This window comes from Artibeus jamaicensis, unplaced genomic scaffold, assembly GCF_021234435.1.
Source record: "Artibeus jamaicensis isolate MK-2021 breed Jamaican fruit bat unplaced genomic scaffold, CSHL_Jam_final contig_233, whole genome shotgun sequence".
Classification (NCBI taxonomy): domain Eukaryota; kingdom Metazoa; phylum Chordata; class Mammalia; order Chiroptera; family Phyllostomidae; genus Artibeus; species Artibeus jamaicensis.
In genome coordinates, this window is record NW_026521486.1 from 48,658,313 (window position 1) to 48,680,148 (window position 21,836).

Genomic DNA, 21,836 nt, shown 5'->3' on the forward strand with positions numbered 1-21,836 from the left:
AATTCCCCAATGGTTCACATATATTGTTCCACTAGACTAGATCCTTTAATGTATTAAATATAGCCATCTCAAGGCCCCCAGTTGCTAGTTACACCTTAGTCATGCTCGTGTTCTCTTCATGAGGTGACTTCCTTCCATGGAGTCATGCTCACCCCTTTCTGATTTTGTCCAGGTCGGCCTCCCTGGAATATGGGGCACACCAGACTCCACGTGGCTTTCCTCCTCCTGGCTCTTTGGCAGGATGGCTTGCACAAGGTTTTGGACACTCAGAGGAACTGCAGGACGCTTGCAGGACACTACACCAATGTGTCCTTGAAGAGCACAGTGAGAGCTAAAGTAGACCCTTCCCTGTGTCCCCTTCCACATTAGTGTCAGTTCCTCAACTTGGAGGCTCTCAGACAAGCAGAGCTTTGGCCAACCCCAAATCTGGCTTGAAGAAATATGCCAAAAAATATTCCTTTCCATGCCTTGGCCTCTCTGAGGTTTGTTGTTGTTGTTGTTTATTTGTTTGTTTTTTGAGGATGGAGGTAATATCTTATTAGACCAAACATGTCAGCCTTGCTCTGAAAAAATAAATGAGGCATATGTACAGGATCAAAGAGCTTCATTGCTAGAAAAGCACTGTGTATACCTATGTATCTCCTTCTTGGTTTCCATCCCTCTTGGCTTCACAGCTTGGGTCATCCAGGCCTTCTTTGCCTTTAAAGAGATTAATTGTGGGCAAAGTAGGAGAAGGACCTATCGGATACTCTGCTTGCTTGACAGAGAGCTGGCTAGAGGACATGCAGAAAGTCAAAGTCTTCCATCACCAGAGCAAGTTTAGCCACTAGGCTCCTTAAGCACAGTTCCAAGAATGTGTGATACACTTAAAAAAGTTATTGGTTTCAAAATACAGAAAAATGTAAAAATAGTATATAAAATGAAATATTTGTAAAACATAATATTACCAGTTTCGTTACACTGTCAAATTTAATATTCAAAATAGTCTCACTACATTTACAAAGCTTGTTAGATCTCATTTCTCTGCATGATGATTGCTGAAAAGTCGCAGGCAACTACACATTCGAAACACTGACTCATAGCTGGTTAATTTCCAAAGCTAAGTAATTTAAAAAAAAACCTTTCAAATCATTGAGTATGAAGGTATTTTAATGTTGAATGCAATTGGTGTGAGGCCTCCAAAACAGAATAAGCCCGGGACCTGAAAGGCAGGAAAGGCCCCTTTGCTGCCAGGGCTGTCCCGTGTGACCTGCCTCAGGGCACCTCTCTCCTTCCTTCCCCCAGCAGGGTTTCCTTGCAATATGTTAAGCTGTGGCTCAGAAATCACATCCTACTCTGACATCATCCAAGAGCCAGCTGTTTACATCCCACATCCTTTTCTTTCTTCCAGACTCTCAGCCTTAAGCTGGAAGCAAAGATTGGCACCATCCCTAAGAAACAGTCTCGGGACTGCGGGTTCTCTAAGGACAGGGTCATTTCCCAGTTAATGTCCTATTATGTCTGGTCCTGCTGGGTCTGGCCGGGTGAGTGAAGAAGGGGAGGGCGGAGGCCCCGGGAGAGGTGAGACAGATGGCTGTGCGCTAGGAACAGTGAGAGTGGGCCGGTGCGCTTCAGTTGGATGATCCAAGGATCTTAACCGAACCAACAGATAGTCGCCCGAGATGGTCTCCTCAACCCACACCATCTAGATTTGGAACCTCCATGTCTGTATTTCTGCCACTTTTGCCGTCACTCCCAGGGGACTTAACTTGCCTTTGCCTCCTGCACAGTGACACTTGGCTCTGACTTATATGTGCTATTTCCTTTTGTTTTTATCCTCTGTGCATTCATGCTAGTGACCAGCATTTCAGTTACTTATGTGCCCGTAACTTTTATTAATTCAGGTGTTCCTGACCCTACTGTGTGGCAGGCACCACTCATGGCTGTCTCTGTGTCTTGACTCCCGAAGGACAGACAGCACATGGGGAGTCTTCTCTGATTGGCGTCCTAGTCATTGGTCAAGTAGTCATGGACCTGGTTCCAAAATTCAGCTGGGAAGGTGTGGGTTTCAGCAATGAGACAGAAAAAATTTAAAAATAAACATTTCTCTATTTAATTAAAAATATACAGTTTGGGGAGTGGAGGAAAGTAGAGTTCCTCAAAGTTGTAGGACTACTTAGCAACACCCCTGGTGTTTGTTGAAAAACACCAGCTGGGAACCTGAATCTGCAACAGACTCCCATGTAATTTTAGCCACCTTAACATTTGAGAATCACTGGCTCAGGGATGGAGTGGCAACTGTGGTTGTCTTGATCCTTCTGACTTTTTAGGGTTCCAGGGGGCAACTCGCTTGACTTTCTGTGAACGAGTTCGGCTGACTCCCTTGAGGGATCCTGGCGTTCCTTTCTTTGAGTTGCTGGGACGCTGAAAGAGTTAATGTGGTTACAGGTGGGGGAGCAGCAGAGGCAAGGCCCCTGGATGTGAGTGCCCCCACCCGCCCCACCCAAGAGCTTCCCAGGTCTTCTCTGGGAGACCAGGGCTGGGCCCAGAGTTGGCCTGAACATAGAACTGCTTAGCACACATCTCTGCCATGTCCTGGGGGCTCTGCTTCTGTTCTTGTGAGTCTGTTTCTTGTCACACATCACAGAATACTTCCCACCTCCTTCCTCTCACTGCTCCCTGCTTCTTCCTACCCATCTCCATTGCCATAAAATCTCCTCCCCAGAAACCAAGTTATAAGCCCTCTCCTCTGCAGCATATTGGACATCTGTGTGAGTTTGCACTGGCAGCAGTTCGGAGCACACACGTGAACCACTGTGAACTTTGGCTGTGTGGAAATAGGCCCTGAGGGAGAGAGGGCAGCTAGAGTGAAGGTCAAGATCCTTCTCCTACTGCAGACGTTTGGTGTGTGCAGACACGTAGCTATCTCACCTGTCGGATGGAGAGCCCAGGGAAACACTTGTGAGGCAAAGCAGAAAAAGACCTTGAAGGAGGAGGTCTGCTGGTTTTTGAGGGACGTGGTCTTCCTAGTAGTGTCCCAAACCACAAAGGGAAGATGAATAGCCCTTCCCCATATGCTGAGAGAGCACCTCGGCCAGCCTGAGATGAGAAGGGCTGTCAGTCCCAGGCAGATTGAGAAAATGGGTCAGTCAGTGCAAGGTTGGCGGTCCTAGTTATGAAACCAGGTGGTGTGAACTGGACAGCATGGCCAGGTGCGCTGGTGAGGTCAGCAGGAACACAAAGAGGTGAGTGACCTGGGACCATGAAGCTGGTGGACTTGAGGATTCATTGTGCAGGTATCGGGAGAGAAGCTGCACTTTCGGGAGTGTAAGCAGAGTGTGTGTGTCCTCAGAGTACTCACAAAGAAAGCAACACGTCCACCCCTACCTGCCAGAGGCAGCAGTAGCCTAGGTGGCGGCAGAGAACTTTGGTTAAAGAGCAGCAGGTCGTCATGCTACAGTAACAGGATCCCAAGACAACCCAGGGGGCCCCCACACTGAAATGCTAAGGACCAGCTTGACACACTGGTAGGGGGTGCCAACCTGGGATATGGAAAAAGAAGACAAAAGAAGCAGGGCTTTGCCTCTACACCTGGCAGTGAGATAAAGTGAGTAAACTTACACAGAGTTGGAAAGTGGGGAAGAAAATTGTATTCACCTGAATTCCCCTGGCAAGGGGAAGCTGTCTTTGCTGGGAACAATATTTTGATAAGTGCTTAAGCCTGAAGCTGAGATCCCAGGGGAGGCCCAGGTGTGGGTGGAACAGCTCTGCATGAGACAGGAAGGAGTTTTTAAATTCTGCACGTTATACCGAAGAGAGGGGGAGAAAAGAGGCTGCTGTTTGGTGCTGTTCACTGTGCATCCCTTTCTGTATCACCCTCTTACATTTTCCAAAAGTTACTAACATCACGAAATGCTCGGGGTCAAATGCAGTATGTACCCTTGGTATTTATGTGTACATATTTGCGTGTGTGGGAAGAACAAAGGAGTTAGGGGCCTCCAATTCAAACAAACGCCAAGTAGAGCCCAACACTGGCAGGGATCCAGAGGGAGGAGAGAAGGAACTCAGAAGAGATGCCACCACGGGCCCTTTGGCCAAGTTTAGCCAAATCTCAGCAGGTCGGGGCCCCATTTGACTTGTGGGTCACTTCATTCTGCCACAGTGGTTTTTTTTGGTCGTTCTCAATTAATTGTGTATGCTATATCCAAATCAATCCACAAACAACAGTAAAACACATACACACACCCCTTGGAAACTCTCCAGAAACTCTATCCATATACTAGGTAGGCTATAATGCTAATGTCCAGCTGGGACTCTCAGCCCACTTCAGAGTGGAAGCCTAGCCAGAGACCAGCCCTCTCAGATGCTGCCATGCTACCCTGTGTTACTGAAGTCCCAGTCTGAAGGGTGGCAGCAGCACCAGCATCTCACAACTCTTGGTTCTGGTTAGGTCTAGACTGCCAGGCATCAGTACCCTCTCCCAGTAAAAACCTTTCATTGGGGCAGGGCCAGGGCCACAGGAGGCAGCTGGGATTGGTCATCTAGAAAGGCTGCTTGAAAGAGCCTTGCGTCTTCAGTAGTGACAGCTTCAAGCCAGGAGACGCAGAGAAGAGTTGAACCTTTCTAACCAGAAAAGCTGATTGCTGGTCCACCGAGACCTCCCTCCCTCCCCTCAGCTGCTCTTCCCAGGGACAGTTCTTGAAGGCCTGCAGGAAATGACAATGCCAAAGGCAGGCGCAAGCCCATGTCTCAGGTTTATCATGCAATTCTTGGTCTCCCCTATCTATCTACCCTGCACCTGGCTGTCTTTGAAAACAACCCCCAGTCCTAAGGCGGGATACACCTCTTGAGCAATTCATTGGCAGAGCAGGGATCAAGGAGAAGGAAAGACTTCTATAATGTAGTGATCTTCTGAGATACCATGGAAAGTACTTTGAGAAAACTAGACTGAAATTGGCGTGGTGACCCAAGCTGATGGCTGATGAGGCAGGCAAGCATTGCTCTGTCTGATGTGGCGTAATAAATGAGGTCATTATTAGTGTTTGGAAAGAGACCTCTTGGGTCGCCGGACAGAGACAGTGTGTGCTCTGGCCCCCACCCATGGTGGGCAAGTGTCCCTGAATCCGGATCAGCTGCCCAGCCGTGTACCTTTCCGGGCCTTGAGGGACATCAAGCTTTTGTGGTAGGAGGAATGCACATCCAACTCCAGCAGCCGGGGAATGTCTGGGCACCCCCCTAGCTGGTCCCAAGACAGGCTGGTGGGGGTCTTCTTTTCTATTGGGTGACTGGAGGAGGCCACATCGGTCTTCCAGACAGCCTCCATCAGGTTCCCCTGTTGGCTGGGGAGTGGAGAGGTAGGGATGGAAAGTGTAAAAAAGAGACAAAGAGTTACACATACAGAGAAAAAAGAGATTGAGAAGCCCAAAACTTTCCAGGGCCACAAGGTTCAAGACACGGTTTTCTTTTCTTCTCAAATAGTTGTCACTGCCCTCCTTGTCACCTCTCTTCCCATTAACCCTAAGTCTCACTCACTTCTCTGGGGCTCCTTTGGCTGAGGAGCCTCCCCCAGGCCCATGTCCTGGGGCTGAAGCCCTAAACCCGCCATACAAGGGTGGTGTGGATGTGGGTCTTTTTAGCTGCCCAGAGGTTCACAGTGCCTCTTTTTGAGCCCAGGGCCACATGGCAGGAAGGATCAGGCTTATTTATGTGGACAACCCAATGACAGGTGCTAGACCAATGCTCAGGGTAGAAATGGTTGTAAGTTCTCGGCTGCGGGTCCTCAGCATCTTTCCATTGCACAGTTTGAAATACATTTGGTTAGGCTGGCCCCTAAAGCCCACACTCCCGTGCACACCCCAGCCCCAATCTGAGTCAATGGCCAGAGCTGAGCAGGGCAGCTGAGAAGACAGGTGCCTTGCAACTCATGGGGTGAGCCTTGCCTGTCTGTGCCCTTCGGAGCTGCCAGCCTCTCAAGTGTGGCCACCCCTGCTCCCTCGCTTCCCATCCATTCGTGTGAGGGTACCCTTGGCTTCCCTGTACCTACCGGGCCATCTGCTGGGGCACATATTCCCGGTGTTTTGATGGAAGATGCTCTCGGGGCTGCTTGCTGAAGGAGCTGCTGGAGTGGACACACCGGAGTAAGGATGGGGGCGGCTTGCTTTTCCTTGACTTTGGGGAGGTGAGTACAGGGGTGTGCAGGTGAATGTTCCACTCCAGCTGGAGCTAGAGGAATCGGCAGAGAGGCATAGGGAGACAGGAAATGATCCCCTCTCTAGTGCAGGAGGAGGCATTGCCTAACTCAGGGTTGAGCAGAGAGGGTGAGACCCAGGGAATTCCTCCAGTTAGAAGCCCCTGGGACCCCAGGGTATTAAATTTGATGGAGAATCTGGACAATGGGTAAAACAGTAAGGGAAAAGAACAAAGGAAGCCAGAGCAGCTGGAACTCCTGAGGTACTTGCAGCATTTGTGACCTGGGGCCACGTTGTGCCTGGAATACTCTGGGTGTCTTTTCATCAGCCCCCACCCAGACACTGGGCAAGGACCTAGGGGAATCCTCACAGCCACCAAAAGAAGTCATATGGTCCATTTCCGTCTCAACCTCAAAACCAATATAGCTAGACGCTTACAGGAGATGATCAGGACTAGAATAAGGTGTTAGGCAACTGAGGAGGAAGATACCTCCATTGCCAAGGCTCTTCCAATTGTCTCCTGCTGGCACTGACACAGGGTCACTTAGCTCACTGCTTCCCCCAGACCTAGGCCACTGCTGCTCAGGACTCAGGGGGCTTACGCTCCAGCCCAACACTTGGGAAGATCCCAGCATGTTTTGGGTCGCTGCTTTGGGATTCTCCAGACCCTCCAAGCTGTGGGCTAACCCCCTGGGAACCCTGTCACTTGCTACCTGAGTAATGGGGCCGGGTTTGGGAAGGGGTGAAGAAGAAGCTGAAGCCAACCCTCAAAGAGTAAAAACAGATTAAACCCAATGGACTGGCACTCCAAATGACTTGAGACTCTCAGTAGCAACACCAAAACCTAGATGACCAGTGTCTTCAAAACTGTGAGGAAAAAATGAATTCTAACCTGCACATTTCCATGCAAACTATCTGTCAATTAAGAGTGAGAGTAGATACTAAGTAAAGATGTTTTCAGACAACCAAGGTCTCAGTGCTTTTATCCGCCCAGCATCCTTTGTGAGGAAGTGACTGGAGGAGGTGCTCCATGAAAACAAGGGAGACCTGGCATCTAGAAAGCAGGGGGGCTGTCCCCCGAGAGAAGCAAAGCAAGTCCCTAGCATGAGGGTGAAGAAGACAGCTGTGAGCAGGCCCGGAGAACTTACAGGAGCAGGGTAGAGACCCACCGGGAGGGAGAGCCGCACTGCAAAGCTGAGACGGCAGGGCCCGGCTAATTCCCCTCCAGAGGGGTCTTTCTTCAGAAGCTCTTCATGAAAGTCCCTCTCTATTGCTCTCCCCATATATGGAGATTGAAAAACTGCCCTTCCTTGCACTCAGGCGCCTCCTGCCTTCACCTTTTCCTGATCAGAGGCCTTCAGCTGTTCTCTTATTTACCATCTGGCCCTCTTGTCCCCAGTCACACCCCACATTCCTGGCCCCCTCCCTACTGGCTGTGCTGACCCTGGAGAAGGTCACCAGGCAGGAGGCCCACCTTGGGGAACATGGTCACCATACTGCTCAGGCATGCTTGGCGCTTCTCTTCCAGGTCCTTCTGTTTGTCTGTCCAGGCCCGCAGGTGAAGGTCCTGCAGGTGGTCAATGTTCTTCAGGGAGATATAGAGACTCTGGGCTTTGTAGGTAGCCCCAGTTTTTTGAATGGCTTGTATGTGGTTGATCACTTCTTGTCTGGAGAGAAAGGGAAGTCATTTAGTGGATGAACATGCCTTCTTTTTCCTCTGTTAACCAGAGATGACGCTGCATTTGTAATCGCTGGAAACAAGAAGAGAAGCAGAGGTTGGTGAGAGCTAAGGAAGACTGGGAGCAGAGAAGTGGGAGGCATTGTCAGGTGAGGATCCTTGGGGCTGGGCTGGAAATAGGAAGAAAGTAGGGCAAATGCAGGAGCATATTAGGTGGGTTATGGATGGGGGTATAGGAAACAGGAAGACATAGGAAGCGAGCCTAGAGAAAAAAGGCACTATATGGAGAACAATGTGTAAGTACCCTACCACCCACTTCTTTGGGGTTGCCCAAGGTCTCAGGGGCACCTTTTTCAGGCCAGAAGATTCTCCCCGACCCCTTTGCCCCATGCTCCTCCTTTCCCCTTGGGTTTTGGCTGTGCCCACGCACCTCAGTGGGTGTGGGTGGGTGCCAGGCAGAACCTACCGGAGGCTCTGGAAGCTCCTGTAGAGGATATACTTATGGCACAGGCTCTGCAGCCTGAGCACAGTCAGCTCCATGGCGCGGGTGATGAGCTCCTGTGCTTTGCTGCGCAGGTAGTGGGGCATTCCCTGCTCAGCATCCTCGCTCAGGAGCTGCAGATTCTTCCTCTGGGCCTCCACATCCATGTGGTATACCTTCCCCTTCAGAGTCATTGAGGTTATATACAAAGGGGGCTGGGTCACCCTTCGGATGAATGTCCCAGCGACAGGAACAGAAGCCGATTTCTTGGGCTTTGTGGGAACCTGGTGGGTCCGTGGTTTCTGGGTAAACTCGGTTGAACTCATGGCCCTCTGATTTCCTGGGGTGGTCTTCTGGGTATTAGGAGACCTGGGCAAGTGTGGTCTTCTGCTCTGGCACGCAGATTGGGACCGGCTTAGGGGAGGTGACAGTGATGCCTTTTCCAAGGCCCTCCATCGACTGGTAGTCACAAAAATCATTTTCTCCTCATCTTCCCTTGGCTGCTCCAGCTCCCTCCGTGGGCCCCCCTCCTCCTTTTCCAGCTGGACCAATCTCTGCTGCTCCTCCTTTGCCACCTTCTTCATCTCCCACTGCCGCAGCTTCTCCTGGTGCTCCTGCTCCAGCAGGGCCCACTCCTTCTGCCTCTGCAGCCACATCTCCTCCTCCTGCAGCCACTGCTGCCTCCGCCTCTCCCAACTGAGTTCCTCGTCCCAGGGCTCCACCTCACTCTCCAAGGCCACAGTCCTGGAGCTGTCTGGGGACAGCTGCTCCCCACAATGAGACTTGATGTGGAGTCCTTCTTTCTCCTGGGCTGCTTCCTGGAAGAAGTCCTCCTGGTCTTTGACTTCGTGGCCTGGGCTCTCTGCCACTGGTATTTCCCATTTCTGAGAAAACCTGTGATCCACCGAGGATGGCAACACAGGCTGAAGACTGTCCGTGTCTCGGCTGCTATATACATCTGCAATCCTCACATGCGTGGTCATGGCGGAAAGTGGCTGACATGTTGAAGACCTAGCACCACTGTCCCCAGCTGCAGCCATGGGACCTGAGGAAAATGCTGAAAACAACTGCTCCTCCTTCCTGGGTTCCTGTTGGGTTTCCTCCATGACTAATTCTTTCTTTGGAATGGTCTCTTTCTCAGGGGGGCCTGGAGAGTCAGTGAAGACCTTGACTGGCTCTTCTGCTTGACCTCCAGCAGTTTGAGCCTTCTTTAGCTGGAACTCTAGGGCATGCTTGATCAGGAGAAGGTCATGGTACTTTCCCCCTACAACTTCTAACTGCCTTATTAGGGCATCCCTCTTACTCTTGAGGACTTGGAGGGACTGCTGAAAGTACAGCCTCTGGCTACTGAGTTCCTTGGTCATCTCTGTTTTCAGTTGCTTGTATTTGGTCTCCAGGCTCCTGTTCTCATCATACTGGATGATCAAGGCCTTGTTAAGGTTCTCTACCACAGCTGAGATGTACCTGATGGCTTTGACCTCCCCCTGGTTGAACATGGTGGAGTCCAAGAGTTCCTGCAGCATGGACCTCACCTCAGAAACCTTCGTGCAGGCAGTATTCTTATCCTGGAGCATCTGCTCTGGGCTCAGTGGCTGAGGGTAGGATGTAAATTTTTGCAGACTTTGTTCCTGCCAGCCTTGCCAGAAGGTGTGTTTGGACACTAGAAGAAGTAGAGAGAACAAAGGCAACAACCTCCCATGGGTCCCAAGGATTATACTGCTTTTCAGATGCTGCTTGGCCAAATTGTCATCCAACCCTTCTAGAGCTTGGCAAGAAAGGAGCTGGGGCTACATGTGAGGCCAGGCGAGAGGTTGTCAGATCTCTACCTGGCTCAGAGCTTGCCCAGGGCTTACCTGCAGGGTCCAGAGGAGCCTGGAACTATTCAATCCAGTTAACTCAATTCAAACTACTCCTGATCCTCCATATTTCCCTGGAGTAAAGTTATTTTCTAATCACGATACCTCCCAGCCTCAATATCTGTGTTTCCCAACTATCCAAACTCTGGAAGCCTACCTGGCATTTAGACACCAGATCACCTGGGATACTTTACCTTCCCTTTCTTGTTATCACTGGGCTTTGTTTATAGAGAATTTATCATATGGTCCTATGTCTGTTCACATGTTTTTTTTTAATGACTAATGTCTTTTTCCATTTGAAGGGTTACAAACTCCTTTGATACTTTGATGAAAGCGGAGGACCTTCTCTCCCCGCAAAATATGTATAAACAAAGGCTGTGCACTCTTGCATTTAAGAGTGTTTATAGATACAGCTCTTCAGGGCCGAGGCATGGTCAGTTGTATCCCCTCAGATCTACAGTGTGTAGGGCTACTGTATGTGAGGTTATCTTGGAGCGTCCATTCATTTGCTCATTCAGGGAACGTCACTGGAAAAAAATGTTGGCTAACTTTGGATAGGGGCTAAAGGAAATACGGAAATTAAGTGACACTGAAGTCAAGCTAGCATCAAGCTAATATTGTCAGAGAAGCCAAATGGCCTAGTGGTTCAGGGTTTGGATCATGGAATCAGATAACTTGAGCTCGAATCCCATCCTTACCACTTGCTTTGGGCAAGTTCCCTAGCTTCTCAGTGCCTCCATTTCTGAAAAATGAGGATGATCCTAACATCTAACTCATAGTATTTAATTTAAATCATCTTTAGTGCCAAGCACAGAACAAAGTACCTCAGAAGTACTCAATAACTAATTCCTAAAAAGAAATGAATAAGACACAACCTTTGCCCTCTAGGAGTTTATAATCCAGCAAGGAGTAAGCATATAAGTAACTATATTTACAGAAATAATATAGCAAGGACTGTAGAAGAGATCATCTCCTTTTCATCCACCTTTTCCTGCTTCCTCCTTCCCCCAACCGTGGACCTTGCCTGGTGATAAAGACCCTGGCCATGACAATCAGTGGTAAAATGCTACTGTCAGCTATTGTGTATTAAGCCCTCAGCGTGTTCTAAGTACAGTGCCAGATGTCTGTCCCAAGTGGAACCCACAAGTGGGCAGTGATCTCCTCATTTTGTATATGAAGGTGAGGTTCAGAAAAATGAAGTAACTTGCTCAGTCACACATCTAAAAATTGGCACATGGGATTCACACTCAGCTCTGTCTGACTCTGAAGACCATGCTTTTTTGAGTAAAATTAAGAAACCAGAAAACCTAAGTGTAGGGCCAGGTTTTGCCACAGGCTTTCTTTGTGGTCCTTTCTCTACTTCGAGCTTCCGTGTTCTCATCTACAAAATGTAGGAGTTAGATAATCTCAGGTGCCTTCTAGTGCTGGCAGGGGTGAAATTTTAAGGTTGAACCTTCTTGTTGACTGACCACTCCTGGAGCAGCCACAGTTGAGAAGGCTTGGGGACCTTTGGCCTTGTTTCATCAGACTTTTGGCTCTGTGGCTGGGTTCAGAGTAAGGAATGGATGTACCTCAGGCTCTAGCGACAAACTCAACCCTTTCTGGCCTTCTAGCTTTGTTCCCCAGATGTCGCGTGAGGTCACAGATCCAGGGAACACCCATAGGAACCTGTCTCCATACCACCCCTTCCTCCAGCCCTGAGGGACAGCTCAGAACTCCTCAGTGCTCAGCTCAGGTTCAGTGCCTCAACCACTGCCCACCCATCTCAGATAAAGCTTTTGTTTGTCTGAGTCAGAAAGACCCCCACAGACCTGGGCATGTGACTTCCCCCTGAGATGGCATCTGCTCCACCCAGCGCCACTCCCACGTACTCCTGGAACCTACTTTGTGCCCTTTTCTTTTGTCCTTCAATGAGAGTGGAGCAAAGGGAAATGAGAGACTCGATGCCTCCTTTGGTGGTGATGAGAGAGAGAGGTAACACCTTCTCCATCACCTCAATCCATTCGTCCAGGCGTTCCTCTTCCTTCTCACTCTTCCTGTTCCTGATCTCATAGGTCAAACTGTCACCTAGAGAGGGAGTGGAGGTTACAGCTCTAGTTCTGTCTTCTAGGGAGCCACAAGCAGCCCTATTGTACAGGGGTGACAACAGCAGGTTTTGAAGTCAAATTGATTTCACCTCTTACTAGCTGTGTGTTATTGGGCAAATCCCTTATTCCCCTGAGCTTCAATTTCTTTGCCTTTGAAAAGATTAGATGGAGATTAAATGAGATAATACATGTAAAATGATCAACACGAGGCCTGCCATGTAGTAAATCTGTAATAGATATTAAACAATATTGTTGTACTATAAGGCCAAGGAGGTGTCTGCCTTGTTATTACTCTATCCCCATATTGCCTAGTCCAATATCTGAACAATTAAATGAATTAACTGGACTCAGCAGCCCTGCTTAATTCTTGGGGGCAGCTGAAGAACCACTGAACTGAGAGCTCCTCCAGGGCAGGGCAGTGTGAGGGGGGCGGGGCACATCCCCATGCCACCTCCCTCCAGTACTGCAGCATCCACCACGCTTCACAGCGGACTCTCGTGATGGAATAACTCTGATAATGGGTGTAGCGTCTGGCTCCAGGGCTGAATGCAGCTGGTTCACACCCAAATGGATATACTAGTTTTTTACTGTGACATCAGTGCTGTTTGACCCAGCATCCATGCAGTAAAAATCATTTAGTACTGTGAGTAAACCTTTGGGTTCCTATAGAAAATAACTAGTTTGTGCCACAAAAAAAACTGTTAGAACTAATAAACAAATTCAGTAAAGTTGCAGAATACAAAATCAACATACAAAGATCAGTTGTATTTCTATACACAAACAATGAATTACCTGAAAAATAAATTTTTTCAGGTATAAGAAATAACCTGAATTTCTAATAGTTAAATTTCTTATATAACTATAAGAAATTATAGTTTTTAACTATAATTTACAATAACATCAAAAACAATAAGTACTTAGGAATAAATTTAACTAGGGAGGTGAAGGATCTCTGTACTGAAAACTGTAAGACAATAGTGAAAGAAACTGAAGAAGACACATATAAATGGAAAGATATCCCATGTTCACAGATTAGAAAAATTAATACTGTTAAAATGTCCATACTACCCAAACCCATCTACAGATTCAATGCAGTATGAATGCATTTTCTGCAGAAATAAAAACAATTTAAAAAATTCTATAGAACTATAAAAGCCCCCAAAGCTGAACCAACCTTGAAAAAGAAAAACAAAACATCACACTACCTGATTTCAAACTATATTACAAAGCTATAGTAATCAAAACAGCACAATGGTGGCATAAAACACAGACACATTAAGCAATGGAGTAGAGTCAAAAGTCCAGGAATAATACCATGCGTATACAGTTAACTAATATTTGACAAGGGAGCCAAGAATACACATAGTCTCTTCAATAAGTGGTATTGGTAAACCTAGACATTCACATGAAAAGAATGAAATTAGATCCCTATCTTTTTTAAAGTATATTTTATTGATTATGCTATTATAGTTGTCCCAATTTTCCCTTTTGCTCCCCTCTGCCCAATACCCCCATTTCCCTCAGCAGTCCCCTAATAGTTCATGTCCATAGGTTGTGCTTGTAAGTTCTTTGGCTTCTCCATTTCCTATACTGTTCTTAACATCCCCCTCTCTATTTTCTACCTACCACTTATGCTTCCTAATCCCTATACCTTTCCCCCATTCTCCTCCTTCCCCCTCCCCTCTGATAACCCTCCATATGATCTCCATATCTGATTCTGTTCCTGTTCTAGTTTTACTAGTTTGTTTTTGTTTTTTAGATTCAGTTGTTGATAGTTGTTAATTTATTGTCTTCTTAATGTTCAGTTTGATCTTCTTTTTCTTGAGTAAGTCCCTTTAACGTTTCATGTAGTAAGGGTTTGCTGATGATGAACTCCTTTAGTTTTACTCTGTCTGGGAAGCACTTTATCTGTCCTTCAATAATGATAGCTTTGCTGGATAGAGCAATCTTGGATGTAGGACCTTGCTTTTCATGACTTTGAATACTTCTTTTCAGCCTTCTCTTGCCTGCAAAGTTTCGTTCGAGAAATCAGATGATACTCTTACGGGAATCCCTTTGTAGGTTACTCTCGAGTTTTCTCTTTGTTTTTTTCTTTCTGCTTTTAAGACTCTCTCTTTATCTTTAACCTTTGACATTTTAATTACGATGTGTCTTGGTGTGGTCCTTTTTGGGTCTAACTTGTTTGGGACTCTGTGCTTCTTGGGCTTGTATGTCTATTTCTTATGCCAAATTAGGGAAATTTTCTTTCATTATTTTTTCAAATAAGTTTTCAGTTTCTTGCTCTTCCTCTTCTCCTTCTAGCATCCCTGTGATTTGGATGTTGGCACATTCGGAGATGTCCCAGAGTCATCTTATTATCTCCTCGTTTTTTTAAATTCTCATTTCTTCATTCTGTTCTGGTTGACCATTTATTTTTTCCTTATGTTCCAGTTCATTGAGTTGAACCCTGGCTTCTTTCCCTTCACTGTTGTTTCCCTGTCGATTTTTCTTTATTTCACTTAGTGCAGCCTTCATTTCTTCCCTTATGCTTTTGCTGTACTCAGTGAGCTCTCTAAGCATCATTATCACCAGTGTTTTAAACTCTGCATGTGATAGGTTGGCTATCTCTGTTTCGCTTAGCTTTTTTACTGGGGTTTTGTTCTGTTCTTTCATTTGAGATATATTTCTGTCTCCTGATTCCTCCCTGTGTTTGTTTCTGTGTATTAGGTAGAGCTGCTTTGACTCGTCTTAGTGTACCTGGTACCTGTTCCGTTGTATGGAGTGGAGCCTTAGGTAATTGCTAGGGTGGGGCAGCCCACTTCAGTGCTTTGTGGCTTTGTATGTGGGGGAGGGTCAGAGAGGGAGCAGTGTTGCTGCCTGATTGCTGGAGGCTTGCTTGGCACTTGCCCTACTTCCAGTCTCTTATGTGACTGGTCTCATTTTATCAGTTGTCTCAGTGGTGATTCCCAGAGTGGGTGGGTTTGCCTATATTCTAGGACCCTGCTGGTCCTTTCAATGGACTCTCCTGAGAGACCTGCAGTTTCTTCTGAGGCCTCAAGCCCCACTGGTTTTTACAGCCAGGAGTTGTGATACTTTATTTTCCCGGTGCTGGAACTCTGGGCTGTACAGTCTGGCCTGGGGTTTGCTCCCCCAATATCCCTAATGTAGTACCACCCATTCCTCCAGCTGTTGCCACCACTGCCTGATCACTGCCACTTTGCCACTGCCATACCACATCTTCTCTGCCCCAGCCCCTGGTCTCTGCCACTCCTACCTGTCTGGATGAACATGTCTTCTTTATCCTTGGTTGTCGGACTTCGATACAGTTTGATTTTCTGGCATTTCTGGGTGCTTTTTGTTTTGAAGCTAATTGTAATCCTTATGGTTGTGCAAGGAGGCGAAGCATGACTGCCCGGGCCTCCATCTTGACGAGCAGTCCTAGATCCCTATCTTATACCAGTCACAAAAATTAACTGCAAATGGATCAAAGGTTTCACTGTAAGATCTGAAACCATAAAACTCTTAGAGGAAAACATAAGGGAACAGCTTCTGGATATTGGTCTTGACAACGACTTTTTTTTTTTTTTTGGATATGACATCAAAAACAAAGAACAAAAAAAAAAAACAAGTGGGATCACATCAAACTAAAAAGTTTCTGAAGTAAAAGAAATGATCAACAAAATGAAAAGGCCATCTACATAATGGGAAAATATTTGCAAACCCTATGTCTGATAAGGGGTTAATACCTAAAATACATAAGAAACTCAAATAACTTGATAACAAAACACCCAGTTTAAAAATGAATAAACATTTTTCTAAAGAAGACATACAAATGGCCAAAAGTACATGAAAAGATGTTCAACATCACTGATCATCAGGGAAATGCAAATCAAAATCGCAATACTACCTCTTACCTGTTAGAATGGCTATTATGAAAAAAATAAGGAATGAGTATTGGTGAGATGTGGAGAAAAGGGAACCCTTGTGCATCACTGGTGAGAATGTACATTGGTACAATCATTTTGGAAAAAAGTATAGAGGTTCCTTAAAAAATTAAAAATAGAATTATCATATGATCCAGCAATCCCATATCTGGATATATATCATACCATTTGCAACAACATGAACGGACCTAGAGGATGTTATGCCAAGTGAAATAAGTCAGACAAAGACAAATACCACATGATTTCACTTACATGTGGAGTCTAAGAAACTAAACAAAACAGAAGAGTATAAACTCATGGTTGCCAGATGTTAGGGGGGTTGGAAGGCTGGGTGAAGAAGGTGAAGGGATTAAGAAGTACAAATTTTAAGTTACAAAACAGTCATGATGATGTAAAGTACAGCATGGGGAATATAGTCAATAATACTGTAGTAACTAAGTATGGCGTCAGGTAGGTATTAATTAGACTGATTGAGGGAATCATTTCGTAAACTATGTAAATGTCTAACTCTAAACACTATGCTATACACCTGAAACTAACATAATATTGAATGTCAACTGTAATTGAAAAATTAGAAAAACATTTTAAGTGTGGTATATACAATGAAATATTATTCAGTTATAAAAAGAAAGAAATCCTGTCATTTGCCATAACATTGATGGACCTTGAGGACATTAGTGAAATATCAGATAGCAAAAGAGAGTACTGTATGATCTCCCTTATGTGTAGAATCTAAAAATTTAAAAAACTTAAATGTGGTATACAAAATGAAACATTATTCAGTTATAACAAAGAAGGAAATCCTGCCATTTGCAATAACATGTATGGACCTAGAGGATGTTATGCTAAGTGAAATAAGTCAGACAGCCGAAGACTGTCTTATGTTGTATGATCTCCTGTGTAGAATCTAACAAGTTGAACTCATAGAAATAGTGAGTAGATTTGTGGTTACCAGGGGCTGGGAAGTGGGGGTAAATGGGAAGATGTTGGTCCAAGGGTACAAACTTTCAATTATAAGATAAATTCCAGGGATCTAATGTACAACATGATGACTATCATTAACAGTACTGTATTATGTACTTAAAATTTGCTAATAATCTTAAATGTTCTTACCACATAAAAAAAGAGTAACTGTGCGAGATGATGGATGTGTTAAGTAACTTTGTGATAATCATTTCAAAACATATAGGTATATTGTACACTTTAAATTTACACAGTGTTATTTGTCAATTACATCTCAATAAAGGTGTAAAATTTAAAACAAAATAGGTAGGCCTGGGCTGGTGTGGCTCAGTGGACTGAGTCACAACCGACCTTCAAACCAAAGGGTGGTTTGATTCCCAGTCAGGGCACATGCTGGGGTTGCCAGCCAGGTCCCCATGGTGGGGGGGGGGCATGAGAGAGGCAACCACACACTGATGTTTCTCTTCCTCTTTTATTCTCCCTCCCCTTCCGCCCCCCCAAAATAAATAAATAAATAAAAATTTAAAAAGTCACCATGGGTAAAAAATAAATAAATAAAATAGCTAGGGTGGGTTTGAATTTTGTTTCCATCTTGTTAAGAAATGAGATAGCATAATGAACCCATGAATTAGGCTTTATCACATATGGCAGCTAATATCTGACAGCTACCTGTTTGCCGCTCTGGGGAGTGAAAGGGATGTGCTGTGGCGTGAGCAGGAGAATGTTTCACTGGAAGTGCACCGTGATCCATCTTTGCTCTCTCCACACCCTGCTCCCAGAGAATGCTGACCAAGGGTGGTGAAACGAAGAGACTGAACAAGCTGGAATGTACTGCCCACGGGGCTGCACCAGCCTGCAAACTCACCCCAGTCACCCAGCCAGTGGAGGATCTCGTATAAGTGCTTCTCTTTAGTCTTAGCATCTTTGGAGAAGGAGGCAATTTTCTCCAACAAGATGAATCTGTTCTTGCCCTTTTGCTCCATCTGGTAAAATTTTGCCTTTTCTCTTAAATCATATCCTAATTCTTCCTGGAAGCGAGTGATGACACAATTGACATTGTCCAAGATGTCAGAGAGCTGGGAAGAAATGTCCTGTATGGAAGACAGAAGACTGTAGTGTTTAGAGCTATGAACTGTGGAAGTAGATGCCACATTCTAGTAGTGTGATCTTAGACAAGTCATTGATGCTCTTGGGGCCTCCAGTTTCTTCATTATAAAGTACGGATTATTAAAGTAACTATGCCACAGGGTTTTTGTAAATATTAAATGAATTAATATTTGTAAAGCACTTAGGACAGTGTCTGGCACATAAAATAAGTAGCTTTATTATTGTCATTTTGATTATTAAGGTGAGGGCCCTAGCCGAGTGGCTCAGTTTGTTAGATTATTGTTCCCATACGTAAGGTTGTAGGTTCAGCCCCCAGTCAGGGCACATACCAGAATCAACCAGTGAATACATAAATAAGTAGAACAACAAGTTTCTTTCTCTCTCAAATTAATCAATAAAATAAAACAAAAATATCTAAAAAGAGAAAGAGAGCCCTGGCCTGTGAACTTGAAGTCACCAGTTCGATTTCTGGTCGAGGCACATGCCTGGGTTGCAGGCCAAGTCCCCAGTGAGGGGGGCACACAGGAGGCAACCACACAAGAGAGGTAGAGGTTTCTCTCCTCTCTTTCTTCCTCCCTTCCCCTCTCTCTAAAAATAAATAAAACCTGAACTTCTGGGTAAGATGGAGGCATAGTTAGACACACTGTGCCTCCTTGCACAATCAAAAGAAGGACAACAACAATTTAAAAACGAAAAACAACCAGAACTGACAGAAAAATTGAACTGTGTGGAAATCCAACAACCAAGGAGTTAAAGAAACATCCATCCAGACTGGTAGGAGGGGCAGAGATGGGCAGCTGGGTGGAGAGGACTCACAGCAAGGTGGCAGCTGGCGGACCCATCAAGGTGGCAGCTGATGGAGTGGGTGGTCCCACTTTCACATGCGATAAACTGGGAGGAACAATTGGGGAGCGAGACAGACCGGGCAATCCAGGGCTCCAGCATGGGGAAATAAAGCCTGAAACCTCTGATTGAAAACACCTGTGGGGGTTGAGGCAGCAGCAGAAGAAACTCCCAGCCTCATAGAAGAGTTCATTGGAGAGACCCGCAGAGTCCTAGAACATACACAAGCCCACCCACATGGAATCAGCACCAGAAGGGCCCACTTTCCTTGTGGGTAGCGGGGGAAGTGACTAAAAACTGTCAAGAGAGTGGAGCAAACACCATTGTTCTCTCTCAGATCCTTCCTCCCCACATACAGCGTCACAACAGTGACGTGGGTTGCCCCGCCCTGGTGAACACCTAAGGCTCTGCCCCTTGCTACATAACAGGTGCACTGAGACCAAAAAAGAAAAAAAAGGCTCAAGTGAAAGAACAGATCAAAGCTCCAGAAAAAATACAACTAAGCAACAAAGAGAGAGCCAACCTCTCAGATACAGAGTTCAAAACACTGGTAATTGGGATGCTCACAAAATTGGTTGAATGTGGTCGCAAATTCGATAAAAAAATGAAGCCTATGCTAAGTGAAATATGTACAGGGAACCAACAGTGATGGCAAGGAACCCAGGACTCAGATCAATGGTGTGGACCAGAAGGAGGAAAGAAACATTCAATCAGAAAAGAATGAAGAAACAAGAATTCAAAAAAATGAGGAGAGGCTTAGGAATCTCCAGGACATCTTTAAATGTTCCAACATCCAAATCGTAGTGGTGCCAGAAGAAGAAAAGGAAGAGCAAAAAATTGAAAACTTATTTGAACAAATAATGAAGGAGAATTTCCTTAATCTGGCAAAGGAAATAGACTTCCAGGAAGTCCAGGAAGCTCAGAGAGTCCCAATGAACTTGGACCCAAAGAGGAACACACCAAGGCACATCATAATTACATTAGCCAAGATAAAATTGAAGGAGAGAATCTTAAAAGCAGCAAGACAAAAGGAGACAGTTACCTACAAAGAAGTTCCCATCAAACTGTCAGCTGGTTTCTCAAAAGAGACCTTACAGGCAAGGAGGGGCTGGAAAGAAGTATTCCAAGTCATGAAAGGCAAGGACCTACATCCAAAATTGCTCTATCCAGCAAAGCTTTCATTTAGATTGGAAGGGCAGATAAAGTGCTTCTCAGATAAGGTCAAGTTCTTGACCAAGTTCTTGACCATCATCACCAAGCCCTTATTATATGAAACGTTAAAGGAATTTATTGAAGAAAAAGAAGATTAAAAATAGGAACAGTAAAATGACAGCAAACTAATAGTTATTAACAACTACATCTAAAACAAAAACAAACTAGGCAAACAACTAGAACAGGATCAGAATCACAGAAATGGAGGTCACATGGAGGGTTATCAGCAGGGGAGTGACAGCAGAAGAGGGGGGAAAAAGGTACAGAGAATAAGTAGCATAAATGGTAGGTAGAAAATAGACAGGGAGGTTAAGAATAGTATAGGAAATGGAGAAGCCAAAGAACTTACACGTATGACACAGGGACATGAACTAAAGCAGGGGAATGTGGGTGGGAGGGGGTGTGCAGGGCAGAGGGGAGTAACGGGGGGAAATGGGACAACTGTAATAGCATAATCAATAAAATATATTTTAAAAAATAAATAAAATCTTTAAAAAATGAGAGAGACCAAAGACCAAGTTAGAGAATACTAAAAATCCACAGCAAACATTTCTTCAGAATTTCAGAATTTGCTGGGGATGTCTGGATATCTCCTCACAAGGATCCAGAGGCAAAAGACGGGAAAAATTAGGCTTCAAGAAACTCAGGATCAGAGGCTTCCATAAAAAATGCACTACTAGAGGCTCTCAAGCAGGATGGTTCCAGCCTTTGGTCATTTCACTGTGAGCTTCTAGGGCACACCTTAGGGGATTGTGAGAGGTTGCCAAGAACCGATCCAGTTATGAACTCTATGACCCTTCTCTTATCTTGCTAGGACCCACCCCTCTGTGTCTCAGGGTCATCCTGGAGTTTCCAGGGGCTGTTCCTTTCCTGGGCCCAGCCCTGTCCCAGGAGGGTGGTTTAACTCTAGCCCATCCTGGAGAGGCCAAGTCTAGGAGGTCGCTATTTTGCACTAATATGTCTGCAAACCTAGATTGCCAAGAATCCCAGGACTCCTGAGGGCCCAGACCTGAATCTTCCCAAATATGGGACCAGTCCCCAACTGCCACATCAGACCCCAACAGAAAAAATATTGCCCCCTCCAGGGTTACCTCCTGAGCCCGAGTTAGCTGGGCAGCCTCAATCCTCGAGATGATGGCTTTCACCGATTCAGGGGTCACCAATTGTGGGGTCTTGTCCTCCTCCATTTTGGATCACTTTTGTCAGTCACAAAGATGTCCTGTGTTTCTAGTATACAAGCCTGGACATGTGATGTTGGCTGCTTTGGAGTTAAGGGCTCTGGGGCAGCTCCTGAGCACCCTCTGCCTTGCCAGAGTACCTGGTAACTGCCAGACATCAGGTTCCAACTGACCTTCTTTTCCCCAGTGACATCATCAGTTTGATTGGAAGAATGTGTCCCTGTCACCTGTCTGCTTGATTATCTAGCTGATACCTAATATATATTACCATGACCTGTTGCTTTAAAATCATTAAACGTTTTGCTCCCAAATAAGTGTTAATGGCTAAAAATAGAAAAAGG

General features: G+C 45.7%; 1 protein-coding gene across 1 annotated transcript; it reads right to left on the reverse strand.

Annotated features, from left to right (window-relative positions):
- Positions 1 to 2,237: 2,237 nt before the first annotated feature.
- Positions 2,238 to 21,504, reverse strand: FAM186B (family with sequence similarity 186 member B). The gene is made up of 8 exons (XM_037134879.2): positions 21,409 to 21,504; positions 18,021 to 18,246; positions 12,067 to 12,249; positions 8,312 to 9,986; positions 7,642 to 7,834; positions 6,023 to 6,201; positions 5,128 to 5,318; positions 2,238 to 2,395 (listed from the first exon to the last, which is right to left on the reverse strand). The coding sequence occupies exons 1-8, from the start codon at positions 21,502 to 21,504 to the stop codon at positions 2,238 to 2,240; spliced, it is 2,901 nt and encodes a 966-aa protein (XP_036990774.2).
- Between the last annotated feature and the right edge of the window lie 332 nt (positions 21,505 to 21,836).